General features: G+C 40.3%; 1 protein-coding gene across 1 annotated transcript in view; it reads left to right on the top strand.

The window, feature by feature from the left end:
* Window positions 1-24796, top strand: part of MCTP2 (multiple C2 and transmembrane domain containing 2) — a 108508-nt gene that overhangs the window by 65665 nt on the left and 18047 nt on the right. The window contains exons 18-19 of the mRNA XM_067305253.1: window positions 21110-21232; window positions 24049-24090. Coding sequence (XP_067161354.1) covers window positions 21110-21232; window positions 24049-24090 — 165 coding nt within the window. The remainder of the gene's footprint in view (window positions 1-21109; window positions 21233-24048; window positions 24091-24796) is intronic.

Below are 24796 nucleotides of genomic sequence, written 5' to 3'. Positions count from 1 at the left end.
TCAGCAGAGCATTGCAAGAGGCAAGGACTGCAGTATCTTGCACCTTCCTGTTTTAGTCTTCATTACAGTGTACCTCCCTCCCCATTAGTGCTGACAGCTAGGGCGTATGGCAAGGGCATGTGCTACTACTTCTGGGTGCACAAGAGAAAAAGAGGGACAGATAAAGAGAGGGGAGACAGAGGAGGATAGCGCAGGCAGGATGCAGGTGAATGGGAAAAATGCTATCATCATGTATTCTCATTTTTAAGATACATCATCCCCAGCTAAATTTCTGTATTAGTCTGTTATGGTGAAAGGAGACCATCCGAGAACATGTGAGTAGTCTTCTTTTGCACTTTAAAAATGAGATCTTACTTTTCATCTGAATTCTGCAATGTTTAATCCGATGACTTTTCACCCGAGTCATTTGTGTAGGCACTAAGGACACAGATCAGGCCTGCTTAGGTAGAAGCAAAATTAGGATTTAGTCAAGCTTGGGGGTTTTGGAAAGAGGTTTGAATGAGAGGTGAGATGAAAAGCAAAATGTCACTTTTGGAGAAATTCGCACTGTGCACAAGGGGATCGATACAAGTTGTATGTTACACTTAAATTCAAAAAATAGCGTGCCAGAGGAATGAAAGGTTTTTGACTTCTTTATAGTGTAAACTTCATGTTGGCTCTGGTGTCAAAATAGGCACCACATGCTGTGCAGAACTGAGAATATCAGTACACGTGTGGAAAAAGTTGCCTGCAGTGCTAATAGTGTTCATGTACAGGGAGAAATCTTAGAAGGGTCTGTCTGTGTGTTCTCATTTTAGGTGGGTTAGTTTTTTTTGAGATTTGTAGAGAATTTTGAGATCAAAAGGCTCTTTTGGTAATCCGCTCTGATTATTTCATTTTCATATACTTATATCTATTTTCAACCCAGTAAGTTGTGTTTTAACTGAAACATAGCTCTCAGAAAAGGCTTTTTGCTAAGATGCTCCAGTATGTCCATTTGTGGTGCTGCTCGTGTGCCTGATACTCTCTGTGCTATCCTTGACAATTTGTTCCCGGTTTCCAGGGTGAATGTTCTGGTTTTAGCCTTGATTTCCTGGTACCCATCGCGCCTTCCTCTTGTCATACCTTTCTCCATTGAAACATCCCTTCCGCGCTGCGTTATTGGTGTCCAGAAAGCTGGAGTTGCATAGTGAAATATGCCTTAGGAAATGTCTGCTTGTAAGTCATTTTGTATATCTGAGTGATTATAAGCTGTTTGTTTTTTCCCCTCATGCATAGGAGAACTCATGTTCTCATCTTTCAAATGCAATCTTAAATTAAATTCCTACTCTTTCCTCCCACATATACTCGCTGCCTTCCTGCTTTGCTCTCTCTCTCTCTCACAAATTTGGTCATGGAAGTTACATCCATAGTAAGAAAAGAATTGTTCTTACTGTACAAAATATATTTTAAAAATATTTTAAAAGTTAATTTTAGTCGCAATGATTTTTACAAGGAATTATGCATCATTGCACATTGTGCTTGTGATTTTATACAACATAATTACACCTTCTATTGACAGTTTTCTAAGCATTAATGGCAATTATGCCATTTAATGAAATTACAGTAATTGCATTAAAAAAACCCTATAATCTGGTGCAAATTAAAAGGGTATATTGACTGGAATTTTTACTATCATATATATTTTTTTAAGTTTTCGTGATAGATGCAAGAGGCACTGACAAGACCAGGCGAACTACGGAAACCCAGCCTCCCTAGCAGCTCTGCTGTGACTGGCAGGGCTTGCTGCTGATTTGCTTCGGGGTCCCTGAGCACGAGCCCATGCCAGCGCACTTCATTTTTACTGGCAGCGTGTCCCGCTACATCAGGTTTAGACCTCTGCTCATCAAGGCTGCTGCCAGGGCGGGTACAGGTGGGAGCTATTTTTCAGGCTCAGACCTCGCTGGCAGCCTGGGTGAGACGAGGAATACAGCATGCACAGGCGGTATTTATTTATTTTGCGGTGACATTGCAGAGCGATAAGTCTTTTATGCTGGGTCGGTATGGGGAGGAAAGGAAGGAATGTGTGGTGGTGCAACCTAACGGGGCTGAAATGCGGAGGTGCGGGTCAAACCCACTGCAGGTATGTACTGGTGGGCAGCTGGGGAAATGGCAAGCGTGGTGTCACTTTAAGTCACTCAGAGCTTCCCCAAAAGGCAGCTGATACAAGGTTAGGGAAGCCCTGGTGTTTGCGGCTAAGGGGCAGCTGCCCGGCAGAGCTGCTGGGGGCCGCAGATGCAGCGGGAAACCCAAACTTCAGCTCTGGAGCTTCTGGCGGCGGAGGTGGGCTTCTGGGGCCCTTGGCCAGGTAGGAGCTCAAAGCTCTGCAGATCTAGAAGGAGCTGGGTCTAGGGGCTGACCGATTTGTTTTCTTTTCTTTTTTTCTTTTCTTTTTTCTTTTTTGTTGGCGCTGGTCTCTTGGGCTGTGGGAACTGGGCTGCCCAAGGAATCACGAGTTTTGTGCGGTTTTCCTGTATACAGCCAAGTATTGCATGCACTTCTTTCCATGTTCCCTGCTGATTTTGTCATCCCCGAGGTGTACAGCTTTGACGACGGGCGGCGCTTGTGCATTTCTGGCAGATGAATGTTCATTCTGTCAATTGAAGAGCAGCAAGGCATGCCTTCCCCAAATATGCGTGTACACATGCACACTACTCTGCTAATTTGCTTCAGTCCTAATCTGGGATAACAGAGATAGATGGCTTGGATTCCGCAGCCCGTGAACTTCTTGGCGTCTATGCTGAGTCTGCCGTTTAGCATACTGCCACTTAAGCTTGTGATATGGGAGCTGGATCTGAGCCCAATTAAGCTCATCTCATAGAGGAGACACCAAACATCTTATTAGGCATGAACAATTTTTAATCCCTGTTGAGCTCGGCTATATTTATTCTGACGACCTACAGGCAAAAGGCCATTAGCTTGTTGACAGTGTCCTCTAAAATTGTTAATTGCCTATCAGTAGGAGGGAAATGTTTTTTTCCCTCCAAGGAAAGATGTTTATTAACTCAAAATCTAAGCTTTCTGGAGTTGATTTGGGGTGAGGTCTTCCATTCTGTACATGGACAGGCATCTCCTACATGTTATGCTTAGACTTTCCCAAGCAAAACATGAAAAGTTCCAATCCTGTTCGCATTAAGCATAAAGCAATAACAGGTGTGACAGGACATGTGAATAAAACATCCAGTTTGACACACGTATGTCGTTTTGCAAAACAAAATGACTCGAATAAGATTTTCACTTTCATTTTTGAGGAATTTTTGAACAGTAAAGGAAATGTTTGGGGCAAAAGATTTAACAAGGAAGATCTTTGGAGAAATGAGACCAATAACTGCTCTGAAATCCCAACAACTTGGGTTAGAGTAGAGGTAGAGCAGACCTCTTGGCTGGGCTGTCTTATGATACTGGTCACTCTGCCCAACCCAGGAGAGGATAGAGGATGATTTTGACTAAAACTCTGCTCATGAATGACCAGCAGATGATGATAACTTGCTTTTCTATAGAGTGGGGAAGGAAGATGCTCTCCCACATGAACTTCTCCAAAATCTTCCTTATTTTCCACGTGAATTGTCAGCCAATTTTGAACCAGAAGCTGCTTGATGCAAAGCACAAACCACCCTGCCATTTGACCACATGTGTAACTGATGAGGAGAAGGTTATGGTCTTTTTTTCTTCTTTTCTTCCTCATAGCTGAAGACAAAATATAAAACATTGTTCCCAAAGTATTTGGGAACAGCATTAAAGCAATGGTAGATTAAAATGTCTCCACATTAAAAAGCCAAATAAAATGAATAGATGTAATCCTAAAGAGAGAAGAATGAGTATTCTTCAAACACTGAATAGGGAACTTGGAAAAAGAAAAAAAACTTAATAAAAAGAAAAAAAGTATTAATGCAAAAGAGATGGTCTTTACTTCTGCTGTACTGCAGAGCCTTTGCTAAGGGCTTTTCTCACCCCATTTGCAGTTTGTGTTTTGCTACAGTTTTAAAGAAGCAGTAGGCAAAGGGATGAATGCAGATTTCATCTAAATAGGGAAGCTGTGAAATAACACCCTGTGATACAAAAATTTGTTCACATTTAAGACTAGAGTCTAGCCCTGAAGGAGTAGTGAAAGACGGTGTTTCAAGAATTTGGTCTGGTAATTAATTCTTTAAACCCCCTACCACTTTCTCCCCCCCCCACCCCTTTCCCTCTGTATATCCCCAGCAAAGGCACGTCTTAAAAACGATTGTCTTGAACTGCAGTGAAAAGGCTGGATCAGACGTATGTTTTTGTTTCAAACTATTATATCCCAGTGAAAGCATTTTCCCAATGTCGGAGGAAGCATTTACGTCCTGCTTCCTCCACACTGCTCGTGGCAGCGCCCGTGAAAATTCAGCATTTGCGCACGGAAAGCCGTTAGGTGCACGTTACCTGACACACGCGCATAACTGCTCGGATGAGAAACAGGCTTCTTGGGACAACGAAAGGAGACAATTTTACCCTTTCTGGGGTGATTTTACCCTTCTTGCAGCAATTTTTAAAATTTCCAGTACTATTCTTCTGTGGTTGAGGGAAATACGATTTAAGCTTGAGATCCCAGGCTTGGCTTTGCTGCAGCCGTTAAAATTCCTGGAATAGCAACAGTGATATCGATGATGCTGAGATACACACAGGAAAGTAAACACATGTTATTTCCAGCTCTTTCAAAAACGCAAGAACAAACAAGGACAACGTTAATAGGGAAATAACCACTTAGGAGCTTGACAACACTATAAACAAGATTTAAAAAACAAAGTTTGAAGCTTTGGAGTGAGGATGAGATGGAGCTTAGCTGAGACTGGCACAAAAGCTCTTTTTAGCTTTAAAAAGAATAGCTAGTCCTACGGTTCTAGCTCGGGAGTTCAGGGATTTGCTTTTTACCAGTGAGAAACCTCCCCCCCCCCAAAAAAAAAAAAAAAAATTGTATCCAAGGGGTAATACTAATTTCTTGTGGGCCTGCTTAATGGGGCATTTCCCCTTAAATAATGAGTTCCTTGCTTTTGGGGGTGGGGAGCTACATCTTAAATTATCAACGTGAGTCTACGCTGTGCTTGTATTTGTGAGCGATAGCAGTGCTTTCCGTGTTCCAAACTTGCACGCATCGTACGGGAATGATTCCCACCGCCCTGGTAATGAGAGAAATCCAGATCCCTGCTTCTCCGTCTCTCTAATTACATTACTTTGTTTTTACCTGATGATAAAGCCTTTTAATACATTTGTAACGGTGCTAATCTGTGTAGTCAAAACGTTCATGTAAAGGCCCAGTTCTGCCTGAGGATATGCAGCTGGTCAGCAGGAATATATACGCAGGCATCCAAAGAAAAAATTAAGGCAGTAGGAAAAAAAAATAATCATCTTTGTTATGGGGTAGATGTATCCGAAGAATGTGCCTGTGTTAACATACACGTACCTGCCTATCCCTGGCACCGCATGAGTACTATATAGTTTTCATCTGTTTGGCTATCTGATGACAGCCCACAAAGGCAACCCTAAATGTGCAAACATTTTGTCTAATAAAAAAATATAATAATAATAATAAAAAAAAAAGCAATGCAAAAGGGCTCTTTATAGCTCAAACCCGAAGCGCGTGCCTCCGAAAGCGGTTCTGCCTGGCTTTCGGCTCGAGTTGTGACCTGTTGGAGAACTCCGCTCGGCGCTTGCGTTTCCAGCTAATTTGATATTGCCTTTTTTTGTGGCGGGAGCTTTGTCATTTGTTTCGAAGCTGTCATTTTTATTAGTCTCCCCGGCTGATCTTTTTGGGCTCTCGTCAGGTGGTGCGTGTTCTCCATTGTCTGCCTGGGCTTGGCAAGCTGCAGGTCCTTTTATTGCCATATGATGTGGGCGTGCTTGCAGCAGTAGCCTGTAATTATACCCACCACAGGTGACAGTGACAAGAGAGCTTTGGTAATAATTTTAGCTGCCTGATCTGATGTTTATGAAGAGAGAACCCTCTTTGTGGTCTGGCTGGAGTTTGCTGTATTCTAGTATACTTTAGCTGCTTGATTTATGAAGCCTTTATATATATATATATATATATATTTTTTTTTATATATATATATGCATATGTGTGTGTATTTTTTTTAGCATATATCTGCACACACATATCAACATCTTGCGTCTTCGCAAGTTTTGCAAGAGATCATTGTTGATCTTAAACTATCTTGTACGTTTTCTGTTTCTTTTTGCATACGTCGGATTTATTTTGCTCTGTCCAGCAGGATAAAATTGTACTTTTGCCTGTCGCTGCTTTTCTTTGTGTATTCAGTATTGCTGAACTCCTGTTTCTAACCCTTATTAGCAGATATGCTGTGTTCTCTTAGCTGAGTCTAATCACCGATAGCATTGTAAGTGTGTTTTTCGTCCTTGGATTTCAGCTATTTTGTAAAGGATCAAATTCACTGCCCATGAAATCAGGGGCTGGCTCCTTTACTCTCGATGGAATTGCAAAACTCGCTTATGCCAAAGGTGAATTTAGCTCACGGTTCTTACTGTCATCATCCAAATTTACACCCTGTTGTTAGGAATTTGCTACAAAAAAAATCTGGGAAAGGCTGAAGCACACATTGTCTGAAAGTAGGCTTTTTTCTTTTGGTTACTGTGCTTTTGGTTTTTTAGATTCCTGAGAGGAACTTCAAATTAAATGTTTTTAGCATCTTTTGAATTTGTGAAAAAGCAGGAATTTGTAATTCCTATCAATTGACTGATATGTTGAAAAACAACAGGAATCTATTAGCAACCATTTGCTAGCTCATCTGGTCCTAACAAGACGACTTTCCGTATCATGAGCCAGTGGCTTTTATTTTCCCAATTTGCCTGTTGCCTTCCCCGAAAGTTTGCTGTTTTCAAGGATTTGGAATTGCATAAACAAAGAGGAAATTAGTATTCTGAGTTTAATGAATGCGGCATCTGTGCGTGACTCCTATTAAATATGAGTGTGCGAGAGAGGAGCTGCTTGCCCCATCACTATGGGCAATATCACAGTTTGAAATGCTTAAATGTAGACTTTCCAAAGTGTGGCGTGCATTAGTGCTGGTATTATGCAAGCCATATAGAAAAAGGTATGCAGCCCAGCACAGAAACATCGACTGGTTTTGATGTCAGAACCAGGGGGAAAAAAAAAAAGTAGGAAATCCCTGATATTTATTATGAGAAAGGTATGTGTTGGAAAGTGAAATTGTCATTAAAAATCAAACTTTTTTACTTTTCATGTAGCTTTTTCTAATTCTTTTCTATTTTTTTTTTCCTGAACCCCAGGTGTATTGATTTTCTTTCAGTCTGGATCTGCTTGGTTTTGTCTCGTTATTCACATTACTTTGCTCTGGCACCTCTTAGAAAGTACTTTAAAACACTTAGTTTTACAGGAAGATTGCCGACATTGACTATTATCTCCCCTGCCACTGGTGGAGTAATCCTATCGCTATTTTATTTTTGTTCCTTCATTTAAAAAAAAAGGGAAAATCCTTTAACACCGATGTAAGCTTAGCACAGTGCATTCCCTGGAAATATATATGCCATTTTCATTCTGCTAAAATGAGGGGATATGTAGAGCTGTGTCTGTAGGTGGTGTAAGTCAGTGCAACTCCCTTAACTTCAGCAGAGCTATGTTGTTTAACGTCAGTTATAAACCGCCATCCTCATTTTGGAGCAAATCCTGTTTCAGCGTTGGTAGCTGGTTTCCAGAGGACAAGAATCCTGTAGGTGGCGATGCTCTCTCAGGAATGAGCGAGCTCCCAGCACTCATGCTTTTGTCAGGTTTTTTTTTTTCTTTTTCTTTTTCTTTTTCTTTTCCTGGCAGGTTTTCTTGCTTGAACTATTTTATTTTTAATTTAATTCACCCGTTCTCTCAGCGCTAATCTAACACTAATTGCAGAAATCTTGACAACTGGAAGAAATTTCATATTTGAAGGTAATGCAACATTTTGGTTTTGTGATGGAGACAGATGCACCTTAAGGGGTTTCTCTTAAACCATTGTTTTTTTCTTTTTTGAAATGAGAAAGGGAGTTGGATCCTTTACAAGACCTGAAATAAAAGAGGATTAGTATAGAAGCTACAGAGCCAATGTGTTTTTAAAAAGCCTGTTTTCTTCTCTTTCAGTTTTGCTTTTCTTCACTAGCAACTAAGATGTGATGTGTCTTAGAGGTTAGACTTAAGCAACCTGGAAGTCCTGAGGTGTTGAACATACGGTTGTTTAAGGATTGCGATAACAATAAAAATCTTCTAAATCAGAATATCAAGTCCAACAGCAATTCCAGTTTGTACTCTTTTTTCAGCACTCATGGGGAAATGAAGCTGGAAGACTGGGCACTGCAAAGTCCAGAAATCTCTGACCAAAAAACAAAACAAAACAAAACAACCCCCCCAAAACTCTGTTCTATTAATTATGAATAGACTTGAGTACTGCCACAGTAAAGGATTACATTGGTACCAGTAATATCCCTGAGTTTTGATGTCTTCCCCTTCCACTTCATTAAATTGTTAATAGATTAATCTTAATTGTGACATGCGCATTGTAGTCGAGCTTAGCTTGGTTTCAGGTGGGTTTTTTAATTTATTTTATTTTAAAGGCAGTGCTGTGATCTTGATAAATGCTAATAAATATGTAAAACATGAAGTATTTTGTACTAGTCTAATATGCTGATTTATTTTAGCCTTAACTTTACTCCCGGAAAGTCCGAATGTTTACTGAAAGATGAGTGTCATGTGAGCAGAAATCTACACTAAAACAACCTTTATCTGCTCTCCTCGTTCAGATGCAGAACCTCCTACCTTGCTTTTGGGGAGAAGTTACTGTCTGCTGTGTTTTCCTTCAGCTTTCATCTTTTAATGGAATATAGTAACTGCAGAGCTCTGTATCGAAGCCAATTGTCAACTTTCATTAGATGTATTCTATTGTTTGTTCAGATTAGAAATAACTGCATTACACTTTGACTTTGAAGGCTTGTTTGTTTTTAAATATACTGGGTATATGTGACCTTTTTGTCATTTTTGATGCACTCGGTTTGACGATTGTTGAGATACACAGTTAAACAGCAGCAAAAAAAATACTTCACAAAAGCCACTGTTGGTGGGTCTAGGAAAGTAAAACAAAATCTTGCAGATAATACAAAGTATTAATGCATTAACACAAAGCATTATCAGCTAGCGCTGTGCCTCAGATAGATTGCGTGGGAAAAAAAAGACCGGTTAGTGTGAATGCAGCACCCGTTATTTAGCAATGGGTGGGATTCCAGTTAACTAGTCTTACAAATCCATTATGGATTGTCCATATGAGGAATGTTCAGATGTGGCCTCTGTCAGAATATGACGGCATGGAGGTCTAATTCCATTAAAAAATGCACTAAGCAAATTTTCTCAAAATGTTTAGAATATTAAATGGAAAATGCATAATTGATTCAGTGGTATTAGTTTTTTTTTTTTTTTTTTTTTTAACAGAACATGCCCATCAGGAATTAGATGATGACTTGTTCTAGCAGTCAAGAAAACTTCCCCAGATACTTTCTTGTGCATGTTTGGGAAAATTATTTGCAATGATATATTTCAATTTCCGTAATAAACTAGACCTGTCTTTCTAATTCCCTTTCCCTCAAGTCCCTCCGCAGGGGTTAAGAAATGAAGTATTTTGAAATTATTATCAGACAACTGTTTATATGAATAAAGAACTAATCTATGCTTTTTTAAAAGCAGGTTTATATTCCAAAGCCGGGAAATAAACAGTGGTGATGGAAAAGAAATATGAGATTATTAGAAATGAAGACATTCTGCAGAGCTAATCTGGGTTGTTTTAATTTGTTTCCCCCCTGAGAAATAGTAGTTTTGGAGTGCTGTGCATTGTAATGGCTTTCCTGCCTTCTATTTTAAAAGTTGTGTGAGCGCTAGCAGAGATGGAGGTCCTTTTAATGCGCAACGAACGCTGTCTTACGCGCTGATACCTATAGGAACACATACGGAGTGACTATGAGATCAAATGCTCCGGTTAAAAAGCCTTAGGGAAGCATTATGTGTCTGAGGTCTGATCTATTGTCTGGGAGGTCGGAGAGTGTTAATGCACTCTGCAAAGATTAGACTCCCTCTCTAATTGCTCCAACACTTCCTTAAAGGATTTAAACAGCCGGGAAAGGTGATGCTCCTTGTCAATTTTTGTCTTCTGACAGCCGTTGAAGTTTATCTGTCTTTCCGTGGAGACCACTAGATCACGTCAACCAGGCAGTGTCAAAAGCAGGAACCCTGAATTAGGGCTGAGAGCAGTGAACGCTGTTATTTACAACTTACTTCAGCATCTAAATGCCTCAAAGTTTGGGGACAGGATGGGTTTTTACATTCTGTTTCATTTCAGTTTGGAGAAGGGGACCCCCAAAGTGCCAGGAAGAGTTTAATTTGCTAAGTTTGACGAAAAGGCACTCCTTGAATTCTGAAGTAGATGAGATTGCCTGCCTTCTCTATCGCATGCTTGATGCCTCCACGCCGCAGCTCTGCAGCACCAAGCGAGAGCATCCAAGAGCCGCGTTGCCGTTGTAACCCTGCTACTCACCTGACCGTGCAATGCCAGAATCCCAGCTACTCTTGGCTATTTATCCAAAAATGTATTTCCTTCACTTAAGTCTATTAAGGATTTGATTTCCCTTGGTTCGCAGAAGCAAATCATGTATAAAGATCCCTTCAAAAACCTGTGGCAAAGCTCGTGCAGGAAAGATTTTCTGCTGCTTAACCTGCATGTCCATACTGACAGAGGACCTGACCCTGTCGCTGGTTTTGCAAAGCAAAATATGAATTTGTCCAGTGGATTAAACCCACAGAAAAGTATCTTCTGCAATCTAGATATTTGAAAATTAGTTAGAAGCCCCACATAGTTTTGTTGCTGTTTTAAAGGACTAACCTGTTGCAATGAGTCGTGTAGGATGATGTAGAGATGAAAAAGAGAGAGTGAATGTTACTGAGGAAGGAGAAATGGAGCTCAACCCCAAGAGCACTTGAAACACTTAATATTTCTTCATCAAGGCCATGATACCCTAATGCTCACAGTAGGGTTACGTTATTGTAACAAGGATGGAATTTGACCCATCTTTTTTAAAATGCCCTTTTCTGCTTCAGACAGATATGAGGATGTCCTGTTTCACACGACAGGTCCTGCTGAACAGACCACCATCCTGTAGTTTTTCCTGGTAGATCAGAAGGTTTTTAATGATGGTTTGATGGTGTCTGTATTTTTGGTAGCCATGTAGCATCTTAATTTGTTGGTACATGTAATCCATCTCACATCTATGTAAATATGACCTATATAAATATATGTATTTAATGCATCTTTCATAGACTCTGAGCAGATGACCAATGCAGCTGTTCAAAGGAGAAAAGCAGGGGTTTTTCTCCCCCCTGCCTTTTTTTTTTTTTTTTTTTAAAGCCCTTTTGGCTCTGAATTGGAAATTGAGCAGAATTCATCAAGTGCATTCGGTTCGTTCTCACATGGGTAGTTCCTCCTTCCTTTCCTGCATAGCATGTTCCTTTGCACTGTTGCTATATTACATGAAATGTTTCATCTGTATATAAAAATTAAAAATTCAAACAAAAATCTGGCCCACTTGAAGAACAGGCCCTTTGGGCATATGGTTCATTATGCATATTCGTTTAATTACTAAAACACTTGGGATGTCTCTACTGCCCTTGCTTTCAACTTGTAAAGTTGGATCTGTTCTGCAGCACAGAATATGTTGAACAGGCATGTGTCATAAAGGACTTCAGTTTTCTCCGATTTAAAACTCTATATAATGTTCTTGGATGGATTGTTAGTATTTGCTGAATATTAGTTCAATCCACTGCATCAAAACAGCAGTTCAGAATCTCTTTTCCCTTAACACCTTCTCTAACCCCAAAACGGCAAGTTTTCTGTGGTTAGTACATAGTTGGGTTTAGTATAGAAGTAACGTGAGACTAAGGCTTTAGATTTCAGGCACATTCCCGCAAAGCACCGAAAGTCGCACGTTAAAGCTGTATAACTTTTATTAGCTAAGAAGGGATTGCTGTGATAGTGTGACTTTAATTGATTTTCAGGGCAAACAGGTGGTGATGGTTTAGGCATCCCCCAGTCTCCTGCCATTCCTAATTTGGAGCTGCACATATAATAGCTTTATTAAAATAAACAATCTTCTGGCTTTAGTTTTACCTGAACATCTGCCTTAAATTGCAAGAGGGTCTTGCAACTTTTTTTTTTTTTTCTCTTCAGATTGTTCTGCGCTTTGGAAAGCAAGATGCTATAGATCTGTTACTGGAAAAAATTTTCTTACATAGTCACGCTGTCAATAGTTAGGATTTTGTGTGTGTGTGTGTGTGTGTTTTGCTGCTGTTGTTGCTAGCTTACATTAGCAACGTATTTAGGGTATAATTACGACGAGTGTCCCAGTCATCTTTGTGTGTTTGTTCTGTAATGCGGCAATTTTGTCACAATGCAGATTATGAACCTGCTAAAATTGCTCGAGTGTTGTAATCGCTCTCTTTTATGAGCCTGCATGCTAGGAGTGGGGAGGGCTGGGGGGGGTTCGATTAGCGTTTTTTGCTGTGCTCTCGCCTGGGGAAGCTCGGTCTCCGGGAGAGGAGGAAGCCTCCGGGCTGCCGCGCGGTGCTGCGGCGGGCGGCTGCGGTTGGGAGTCCCCTGCGTCCGCCAGCCAAGGAAAGGGAAAAATCTGAAAGCCTTTGCCTGAAACGCTGTCATCTTAGAGGGGTGTTTTATGGTGGTTTTTAGATTCTTTTTTTTTGTGATCTCGGTTTACCAGGATTTTTCTTTGTTGTCTTTTTTTTCTTTTTTCCTCCAACTTTTATTATTTAAGAAAAATAAAAGCCTTGCTCCCTCTGCTCTGTTTCAGTCCTGAAACATGTTTTTTAGGACCAGAGGTTTTGGAGAGAAGGCTACTAGTGAATTCTAAAGCGTTACCGTGTACAAGCACCTATTTCTCACTTATGTGGGTCTGTTGCAACTTGAATTTTTTTCATGCTGTAGATGAAAGCTGCCAGCGAAGTAACCTTATGTGTGATCCTCCTGCCAGTGTACACTGAATTAAGTTTAATTAAATATACTTGCTTTATTAGAGAGCCCTTTCTCCTTTACTCATTCAGATCTAATATACACGATGAACATGAGGAAGTCATTAAATTAGTTTAAACATACAGTTTAAGCCTCCCATTTGCTACCGGTGTTAACCCAGTGTTGACAGGCCCAAGTTAAAGAACATTTCCATTGAACACTCTCTCCGCTTACTACACAGTTACGTCACCGTCTGACCCTCGCTGCTAATGTTTCTCACAATGTTAACAAATACGTCTCCAAAGTGGACATTTATCAGCTCAGCTAATGATAATTTCTTTCATGACCCTTTTAAGGTGTTCACCTTATCCGGAATAAATAAAATTAACCTATATTTTTGCATCCTTTCACACAGCACAAATATATTCGTTCTGACACTTTTTGAAAGAATTATTTGCTACGGGATCAGGCTTTTAACTTGCGCAGTGCCTCTCTTCACTGAAAATAGATCATAACTTTCTGTATGAGAGTAATCCCAAAACTATGACCCTGCCGATAAACACACCAAAACACTAGAGATCAAAATGGCAATTTAATTTAGCTACAGTAGAAAGCAACAGAAAATTTTGGGGCTTGCTCCCCCTTCCCCTTTGTTTTAGGATCTTCCCCCGTTGCTTTGTCCGTGATAGATATCCTTTTAGGAATAACATGCAGATTTATTCTCCTGTCCCCCTGCACCAGCAAATTTCCCCAAATGGTATAAAACTGTTGTAATATTTTTCCCTGGTTTTTTTTTTTGTTTTGTGTGTGTGGTTTTTTTTTCTTAGGGTTTACTGCTTGAGGGTGTTAACTGTATTTTACTTGGCTGAGGGAATGTAAAATGTGTTAGATAAAAACACGAGTGAAAAATTAGAACAGTCAGCATGTGAACAAATGGGTATTTTTTCAGTGTCTGCAGCCTAAAAGGATTTGAGGTCTAAAACTGCTGTACACACACAAATATAGAATCCCAAACTTTTGTTGTTATAGTTGTTTTCATTTTGCTTTACCCCTCCGTGGGCTGGGGATAGAGAGGAAGCGGCAGCCACTGCGTAAAGGCATCGTATTGGAGTTGTAGTGGGCTATTACGCCTTGGGGTTTATAGGTATATGTCTTAAAGGAAAAAGAAGACGAAACCCCTCACCTTTTCTGTTGAAAATGGTCCTCCATACTGACACTTGACAGTATGAGCTTCAAATATCTGTAGTGCAATATATAAACGTTAGCTTAAATATAAACCTAACAGGTGGTAAGTTTGGTGAAAGAAGCTTGAACTCAGTGGCTCTTCCCTGACCCCTTGTTAAATGAAGATCTCGGAGGACCTTGTTTTTAATTTCCTGGGCTGACTAATCTCATTAACATAACCAAAATAATCAAAATAAAGGAAAACCCACAATTATTAATTGGTTTGATTTTTTTTTTTAAATTCTATTTCTGATTCTGGGCATTGTTATGGATTGAGAATAAATCCACTGAACCTTTTAGCGATGTAAAAGTAATTCGGGATCTGCATGTGGACGTTTTGGAAGCATTTGCAGTCAGGTAGTCTTAAATGTAGCATCACAACCTTCCCTGATTAAGTGACTAACAGCAGCATCCCGAGAGGGCGGTGGAGAACAGACCGCAATGTTGCCGACTCTTCCGATTTCGCTGGGAGTTTTGCAGAATAGCGTGCTTTCCTTAAAGCGCCTTGTGATTGCACATGAATCACAGTTTTCATTTAAAACACAAATGAGTTTCTACTTCCTAGCAGCAAAGAAAATAAGATCCCCCTGAAGAGTCTAAAGCAGACAGTGATAAAAAAAAGGTCCTAACACCCACCGAGTTAAGTGGCATGAGATTTTTTCATATGTTCTTAAGGGATTTTTGTTGGTGGTGGTCCCTTGGTTGTTTTCTGCCCCGTTTTGTTGGGGGAGCGCTGTTGTTTGGTTTCGGGGATGGAGAGGTTCATGCCTGGCAGGAGGCTGTGGCTTTGCTGTCCTGCCACACAGGTGATGACAGTGGGCGAACGCAACCACCTTGTTTCTGGTGCCCAAGGCAGCTTTTTCAGAACAAAATCAGGTAGATGTACATAGTAATGCACTGTGTCATGTGAGCATATCCTTTATTTCTAATCCTTGGTTCTGTGCATCTAATGCACAACCTGGGCTCTTTCTGGGCACAATTTTTTGCTTTGCTTTTTTTCAGACTCTGATTGGGTTTGCCCTCGCGACGGAGAGCTTGTGTAGAGTGGCTAAGCTTTTTTGCCTGTGGTACATCCTGAAAATCAGCAATTTGTACACTGATGAGATGTGTGGAGCAATGCAGTGATAGTTCATAACGTGGCATAAATATTTAAAGAGCTCCATTCCTTCAGGTCGTTTCTGAGTTTGGTCATCCCCGCTCGACAGAACATACGCTTTGGAGAACTGTTGAGACGCTCTGCGTTCTTTTGCTGGGGATGCTTCTTTGCAAGTTGAATCTAAAGCAAATAGGTTTCTTCTGGCAGTGCCAGTTTGTTTAAGCATAATTTCTCTTCTTGCCACATTCTTTGTCATTGCCTCGCAATGAGGGAGCAACACTGCTCGTAGCTCCAGCTCCGTGGCTGTGAAGTGGTAGAGGAGCACTCTTGACCGTGTGTGGCACAGGGGCAGAAAGGGGAGTGTTGGGAAGAACGGTGTTGGGACGCATCTTTGCAAGAAGTTCTGCTCTAAAATACAAATCTGGGGGTGGGGGGGCGGGGATCAACAGGGAAGTACATGCTGTGAGAACACATCAACCTGTATTTGCCATGCCCCAAATGCGGGCGTACTACTGAGACATTTCTGTGGCTGTTACAGGCTTGCTTCTTAATGATTTCTCTAGCCAAATGCACGAGCCAGTCCCAGTTCAACAGCCACATTTCCACGGTAATGTAAGGCTGAGCCCACGTGGCGTACTTTAACTTCTGTTAGCGTGGGCTCGGCGTTGGGTTAGGGCATCTGTGTTGCCTGCCTTGGGAAGGGATACAGCCAGGTCCATGGCGCAGTCTGGTGGAGCCTGATGTGCACACGGATGGACTGGTTTTGAACATGTGGGATGTCCAGATTGTGGAAAACCTTGGAGGTGAAGCTTTTATACATATATATATATATATATATATATACATGTATTTATATTTATACACACACACACATATATGTGCATACAAGTTTCCTGCTCTGTGCGTGTGCACACATCCACTCTCCCTTCTGCTCTTCTACTCTCTCTTTCTGAGCGCAGGAGTAAGTATCTGTCAGAAATAATTTGCTGTCGACAGGCTTACTGCCTCCACGGGATTCAAATGCCCTTTTGGGGAGCCAGTATCTTACTTTATTGGCTAATATCCTGGATTTTGTTTGGGACAGAGGGAGAGAAGCTTAGAAAGAATGTTAGAGAGTTTGTCTCTGAATATCTAACTGCAGAAATTTCTCCTCTTTCACAGAGTGCATTTGCGTGTACAGGGCAATTTGAGTAGACTGCGTAACCAAGAGATAGGTTAGAAAAACGTCATTCCTCTCCCCTGTGAAGGGAGAGAAGCATGTCATTGTGTCTCAAATCAAAACTGGTATTTTGGTTTAGTCTGAAACAGATGACTTGGGAGTTCACAGTTATATTAGCTCAAGTTTTTCTCTCAACTTTATGTATTGCGTATACCATGTTTATAAATGTCAAGGAAACTTTTGACAAAGCTGTTTGGAGTTCAGTCAAATTGTGTGTGGTTTTGAAACGTGGAGTTTCAAATAATTTTTTCACAGCTCCACTGGTGAGGCATTTCATTACCATTAGAGCCTGCACAGACTGAGAGTGTTGCATTTTACCATAGGTTCCTTGCATGCATTTCATCTTCTTCCACTTTTATTTTTTCCATCTGATGGAATGTATGCCTCTCTGTTTCTCCCATCACTATTGTTTCACAAGAATTATTCTGTCACACGACACACAGCATTTTTTACTTCTCTGAGAATTGCCAGGACAGAGAGCTCCTTTTTTTCTTTCTAATTACAGTTAAAAAGTTATAATCATTTCCTAGAAAAAATGCTAGATTTCTAAACCTCTAAAAACTTGTTCCATCCCATGACTGTGGGGTTGCTGGTGACAAATGTTTTATGGGCATACTTGAGTAGACACCCGTCTAAAATCTGTTCTTAATAGTTAGATTCTAAATTGGAACCAGAGGGGCAGAAAAACCAGATTTGAAACGTGTTTCTAAGGGTTTGTTTTTACTTTCGGTTGAGACTGCCTTCTCTCATCTTTTGTACTGCTGTCAAAAGGGCCACTCTCATGGTTGTTCAAACTCCATGCTTCTTGACAGGAACAGTTGGACCCCTCTTCAATGATTTTCAGATGAAACGGCTTCCAAACCTCCAGAGCTTTAGCTCGTAGTTATTAGGCCCTTTGAAATAGCAACACATTAATCAGCTGAAATCAAGTGGTCCTTTCTCCAAGACTGTGATATTGCTGTTCTCTTCTAGGTAGAACTCTAGTCTAAATATTAGTTTCAAGAGCTCCTTTTTTTCCCTCTAGCTATATCTATCTGGTTTCTATTTGTATTTTGATCACTGTTTTATAATGCTGTGAATTAAATTGCTCAGTTTTATAATTGGCTTTTGTACTGTCCAAATCATTAAAAGTAACACAAAAAACCCTAGCTTCCGCTTGTTTGACTTTTATTTTAGAAATTGGCTTCTGTCCTTTAATGTTTCTCATGCACAGTGTGAAGTCCAGCAGAAAAGGTGTCAGTGATGTAATGGATTATGTCTAACAGAACTTGGTCTAATGATGATGTGAAGCACTGTGGGAAAAAATAAAAAGTATTGTTAAAACCCGATCATTTGAAATGGGGGCTCTTGGTTATTGTCCCTCACCTCTGCTGTCTTGAGCAAGTGATGGGAACATGTTAATGACTTCCCTTTTCTAGCCTATGTATTAGGCAAAAGACAGGCTGCAGAGACTTGATAAAATAGGATATGGGCTTATACGGAAACTGCTTTGATGGCTGATGCTGCAGAATCACTCAAAATGCTGTTAGAATGCAGAAATATTCCTATTTGTTTTATAAACACCCTCTGAACTTTTATTACGTACTGTACGTTCACAGCAATTATTTCCCATACCTCCGAGGCTAAATAATTCCCAACTAGCTAGATCAGTTCGTCTTGGCGCTGTGTTGCGTCGCAGTAATGAAAGTTCCTTCTACTGAGGCTACAGCAGTAAAGCAACTCTCCTTAAGTCGATGTGGGGGCTCGATCAAAGTGTCGCTGTCTGAGAGTTATAATTCAGCAACTGATTACCCAGGCAGCATTAGAAAGGAAGTGGCAGCATGCCTCAGCTATCAGTTGAGACTACAGTGAGATTTTGTAATTAAGCTTTTAGTTTTATTTAAGGTCTGAAACTTAATAATACACAAAATGTACTGTTGGATCTAAAATCACCAAGGTCTTGGTTTTATATCTTGCCTAAATGACCTGTGATTGCAAGGTTGTATTAGACTTGCAACTGAGCAGAGTGATGTTCATACAGGATGGTGACAGATGCACTAAAATTGGTTCTAGTCCTGCAGTTGAATGAATGAAGAGAGGTTCTGCTAGAGCTTCATTGACTTCTGTAGGACTTTGAGCTGATTGTAGGTTTTTGTTTTTGTTCTCCCCCTCCCCCATTATGAGAAGATTGAGTTCACTAATATCCCAGGGAGATGATACATACGAAACCTCCTCCGACAGACTGAAGCGAAAGTATTGAATTAATACCTAGTAATACAAATTTCCTTTAAGGAGTTTGTGTAAGGATCAGACAGATATTTATGTATGTGTTTGTGTGTGTCTATTTTCAACTATCTCTCTATATCTGACATAGATATCTATATAGCTCTATACAATGACCTTGTTCTTCAGAATGACATTTGAGTTAGGATTGAAGCAGATATCCCCTTCTCTTTACCTTATGTAGCAAGTAGAAATTCATTCAAGGGAGCTGAAATAGCTTCAGAGGAATTTGTTCTGGTTAGAACTTTTCACTGTGGAACTTTTTTTTTGGTCTTAGGACACCACAATTTTTTAAAGCCTTAGCTAAGGCCGTGCAAACCTTCTGTAAGATAGATCAAGTACAATGCCTTCCAGGCCAGCATTCTTGTGTTTCTGTTGCCTTGCTCACACATGAAATATAACTATTAGAATCATTTTCACTTCTAATTTTTTAATATGTTGAAAAGCAAGATGAAAAAGAAAAAAATTGCCTAACTGTATGTTTCTATGCTGCAAATGAATAGTATGCTGATGTGTTGTCTGGATGTCTGCCCATTTTATACATGAATATATCTTAAAGGTTGTTTTACTGGCCTACAAATGCCAGGAACAGGATGACAGTCTAATTCCTTGCATAGCAACAGCTAACATAAAATCAGGATCACTCTGCAAAATACAGTTGCTGTTTGGGCAGGGATGCACATACCGTCATCACTACTTGGTTTACGTTTGGCCCCGGTAGATCCTGGCTGGCCATTTGTCTGATGTGAAGCAAGTCATTTTGTTGAAAAGTCGCAACAGCCGCTTTTCTGTAGGGTATGAATCCTCACCTGTAGAAGTCAGTGGGAAATACTTTTCTGGTACAGTGTGGTTACACCTTTGGGTGCATAACACAAAATATCTGTTGTCACAGTCATCTCTTGCTACAAGTGCTAGTCTTGCCTTCGTATATAATGTCTGACAGGCTGCAGATTAACGGAGGTAGAGATTGAGCGCTCTGGTCACTTGTAGAGTTTGCCCTTCATCGTAGTTTGAGGTGCATTAGCTGGAGGATCCGACTTGTTTTCACCTACCTGTATTATTCTGAAAATGGGATTTTTGTTGCTGATAATTCCGGAGATTGAGGTGGGGGGAAGAAAAATCCAATAAATGTGTTGTGCCTAGTCTTTAAAAGCGATTGTTTAAAATAGCTTAAAGTTACTACCAGCATTAGGGAGCTCTGGAAACACTATGTATGAGTAGAAAAGGAAATGGGTTCACAACATGCATTTTATGGCAGTTCTGGATTTGGTTTATTAACTTTGCATTTCCAACCACTCCAAGTTTGGAGGCTGTTCAGATAGGGTCAATACTCATAGGGGAGGATTGCAGTTTGGCTTGGTACCGTTTTTTGAAAAATTAAAAAAAAGCCCCAAAACAAACAAATGCTTAAAAAAACCCAAAACACTTAAAATCTCCATCATGTATGTTACCTGTTTTGATGACTCAGTTTGCAAAGTGGTTTACTTTGAAATCTGGCTTGTGCATTTATTTGGTATCAGTGGATTTGGTCAGATGCTGCTCCTGAGGCCCCAGATTATACCCTTGCCAGGCAAAGAGAGCCTTAGCCACCCGTGAAATCAGAGTATGCTGTGCTGCAAAAATGGCAGGGGAATGGGAATGGAGGGTAGGGTTCCTGGACCCCTTCCCAAAAATCACGCGCGAGCTCAAGCCTTGCCTGCTGCGAGCTGGTGGTCCTTGCTCAGCGCCGCGGTGCCAAGCAGACCGTGGGTGGGTAAACGGTGAAGATGGGTCTGCTGGTTGTTCCCTGTGTGGCAAAGGGGGACCTGCACAGCTCCTGATGGGTGACAGGACGAATTTCTCCTCAAGCCTATGAAAACCTCCCTGGCAATTAGCTGGATGAAGTGGAGCAGGTTCACTTCTTTAAGTGGGTTTGTTGTGCGCGCTAGCGCTAAGGATTCAATACCGAGCCCGGGTATTCAGGCTCGAGGGGTCCCGGGAAGGAGTGAATAATGCCTTTGGACTAACCTTATGTTCGCGGCCTTGTACTTCACCGGGAACAGAGGGAAAGAGAAGCTAACAAATGGCAGCCTAATGGATTCAAACAAAATAGAAAGAAAACATGCTTCCTGAGCAGATTTGCTTTGTAAAGTAATAGTGTGAATGAGGTTAACGGAGATTCAAGGATGAATGTTCGGAGGGATAATGACTGAAAGGCCTTCTTATACATGTCTCTCTTTAAACACTCATATGTATCCCCTTCTGTTGCTTTATTTCTCCCAGGTATTTGTGGTCTCCGTATGGAGTGTGGAACTTTACATGGTGCCCCTGGCTTTACTGGTGCTCTTTGTTTACAACTTCTCTCTCATCAAGACCGGGAAGGTCAGCAGCACCCAAGATGCCCAGGCGAGTAAAGTAGCAGTAACACTGCTGGCAGAGCCAGCTTGAATTTGCCCTTGAGCAAAATATCATGCATTTTAATGGTATTAAGCTAGTTGTGTAGCTAAGCAGCATTTTTTATTTCCGAGTTACTGAAAAGAAACCTCCACCCTCTCAATTTTCATGACTCAATTCATGCAATAGACCATTCTGAGTAGTAGGGGGGAAGGAGACAAGTGTGTGGGAGGGGGGTTTGACTTATTAAATAAGTGCAAATGTTTTTAACTGATTTGAATGAAGACAGACTTCCAAAGAGACAAGACCCAACACCCCGTGCCCTGCCACTCTTGCCCTTGCATCACACTGATGATTCATGATTCACAGAAGAGGAAAGTCAATGGAAGCTGAAAAGAGAAGTTAGTTGTTTTTTAAACCTTGTCCTGTGTTCAGTGACTTTAGGAAGAAACCTTTTCACCCCTCCTCCCCCCCATATCAATGAGAAACACTTTTTTAAATTTAGCCTTCAGTTTCTTAACTTGATTTAGCAGAGGGAAAAGACTTGTATACAAAAATAATTACAACATGTAGCAAAGTACTGTTGGTGGGATATGAAATGCTGTTTGAACTTAATCCTGACTTTGACCTCTGTCTTTACTTGCATAACACTGTTAATTTAAGTTAAAAATGAAGCAAGTAAGTTCATGGATAACTGTAATAATCTGTTTTTAAACATGTAACAAGTATGGGAATAAAACACAGGCAGAATTAGCTCCTTTCTGGCTTTTGAAAAAAAGATGATTGACATTTGTACCCATAAAGAATACTTCTCCCCAAGCTGATCATATGAATTTTGTACAAAGAAATAATATCCTAATAGTAAAAAAGTCAATAGCTGTTATATTAGTTTTAGCAATGGAAGTTCTGCTAGTTTAGTTTTCAGTTGTTCCTAGGTGAAAGAATTATTTAAAATGTAGGGAAAATCATGTTCTCCAGACCAGGACAAGGATTGGATGAGAAGGCAAATGGTAAGAGAAATGCTTATCTCCAATCTTAGCTAAGTCTAGATGACCTTAGAAATATGTTGTGCATGTTCCTTGACTCATTTGTTTCATTAAGAAAATGAGAATTCCTATGTGGGAGAATCCCAGACAGACAATGTTCTTTTTTTTCCCACTTTTTTTTAATACGAAACAATGTAAAATAATGGTGAGTCCAGCTTACTAGATAAAATGCAATGTGAATACCTACCGATGCTCATCACTCTTCCTGTGGTGAAGTTGTTGCGCGTTCCGGTGTGTGGTGTCCCACAAACACAAGTCAGCAAGGTTGAATAGTATATCATTCTGGTGGATGCTACAGAAAGCATATATCTGAAAATACAGGCTAATTGGAGCTATACACAAGGAAGGTTCGTATGAAAGTTGGCCCTTTTCCTGTTACAGCTCATGAGCAATGCTATGCCATGGAAAACAGTGGTGCATTTTGCATAAGCAAATGTTGCACGTGTGCCTAAGTGCTTTGCAAGATTGGGATCGTATGGTACCACTAGTCAGTCAAAGTGCATTTAATATTACCTGATTTCTTTTTTTATGTGCATCTATGATTCCGACCATCTGTAGGTCAAAAATAGACAATCAGTTTCTACTATGTCGCATCTGTCCTGCAGATGAGAAAAGGTTTTCTTCAAAATACTAGTGCTTTTTGCACAGTCTTTTTTTTTTTTTTTTTTGCATGTTCAGACCTCAGCTGCATGTGTACTACCTTTGTTTTCTGTGTGCCAGCGTGCACATTTTGTGTATATAGAAGAATGAAACCAACGGTCTTTGGAAATGTGGATTCAGATTCTTTCTCTGATTCCTGGGCTATAAAATAGGGATAACAATATTCACCTTGTATGCTTGACCAATTGCTGGGAGGCTAAATTCATGAGTATTGGTAAAATGCTTCACAATTTACAGATGGGAGCTTCTACAGAAATGTAAACCATGATCAGTATTAATTCAGCTGCTCAAGGTATTCTAGAGAGCCAAAGAGTAAATCAGGGTATCAGAGCTCTCAGTGCCTTCTGCATACTTGATGCAACTGCTTTTCTGAAAAAATAAAAACCAGAACATCTTTTATTGTGATTCTTCACATTCTTTGTGTGTTAGCTCTATTTAAACTTGTAATACAGTGATTCAAATATTCCTATTAAATAACCAAGAAAAGCTTGGAGGACCCTGTTAAAAGCTCAGCTTATAAAACACTTGAATTGAAAGCTAAGTGATCCTAATTTCAAGCCTTAGTCAAGTCTTTTGTTTTCTCCCCTACCTGTCAGTGCAGAAGTTAGAGGGAGGAAATAATGCTATATAGAAATCTGTATGTGATTCGTGAGATTGATTATGTTTGTCCTAATGTATTTTCTATTGTCTAATGTTTCAGTAATGGCCCTAAAGGGAGAGAGCAGTTATTTTAGCAGTGAGGATGGAACAAGTTGAGTATAGAATCCTCTGCCTTGACATATCCACTGGTTCATTTGTCAGACTAAGAACAAAGATGTTTACAGACAGTAAAAGTTGGCAATGAATTTGAAAGCCTGTTGCCTTCAAGCTACTGGACACAGCCACTAATGGTTTTATTTAGACTTAAAATTTGTATAGGGTCTTGCATGCCTTGTTCAGGATATCACAAAAACACAGAACGCTATTTCTGAAAGGTGAAAGTGGTGGGGTTTTTAATGACTTGCGATAGTAGTGGGAGAAAACTGCGTAATAAAATGTGGGAGTTTCATAAGCTTTTTGAACACTGCCTGTCACTGAGAAGTTAAGTGTAATGTTTTCTAATATGGACATCTGCTTTTGCAGGAGCTTATGGGCTTGGATGAAGATGATGATGAAGATGACAAGGTAAGCACATCTCATGTTAGTGTGTTAGCTAGAATCAGAAGGAACGGGGGGGAGCACAAACCCAGCATCCTAACTCTGTGAGATCTGCAGTTGTTCTCTGTATTAACAGAGGAAAACAATTGTTACCTGTTGACCGACTGACGAAACTGAAAATATGAGAAGGTTGGTTTGCATAACATTCAGCAGTGGAGTTACCTGGGTGAAACATGTGAACTTCATTTGAATCTGAAGAGTCCCCAGTTTGTTTTTGAAATCATAACAGAAACATGCACATGTATGTGCACATCCACATATATGCATGTGTATGGGTGGGTGAGGTACACAGAGATGCATGAGCATATAAAATTTCTCATCACTTCCATTTCCAGTTTTTGATGGGCACTCTGTACTAATGGTTTTCCCCGAATTATTTGGCGTTTCTTCTTCTCAAGGTGAGAACTGCTGGGATTTGCGGAGGACTGGTTAGAGTTTTCTCGACATTTCTTTTAGAGCTTGGAGAAGAACTGGTTTTAGTTCATCTGTTGAAATGTAGAGAGAATTGGAACTGGCAAGGCCAGTTTCTTATTTTATTGGAGCACGCTTACTCATTCTTCTCACTATGAAAAATGCATTGGTTTTTTTTTCAAGTTTATCAAGCCACAGTGACAAATGATAAAAGGATTAGAGGGCATGACATACGAAGAAAGATTAAGAGAACTTAATGTAT

Source organism: Apteryx mantelli, chromosome 15 (assembly GCF_036417845.1).
Source record: "Apteryx mantelli isolate bAptMan1 chromosome 15, bAptMan1.hap1, whole genome shotgun sequence".
Lineage (NCBI taxonomy): Eukaryota > Metazoa > Chordata > Aves > Apterygiformes > Apterygidae > Apteryx > Apteryx mantelli.
Note: the sequence above shows the minus strand (reverse complement) of the source record. Positions and strands in the feature narration are given on the sequence as shown.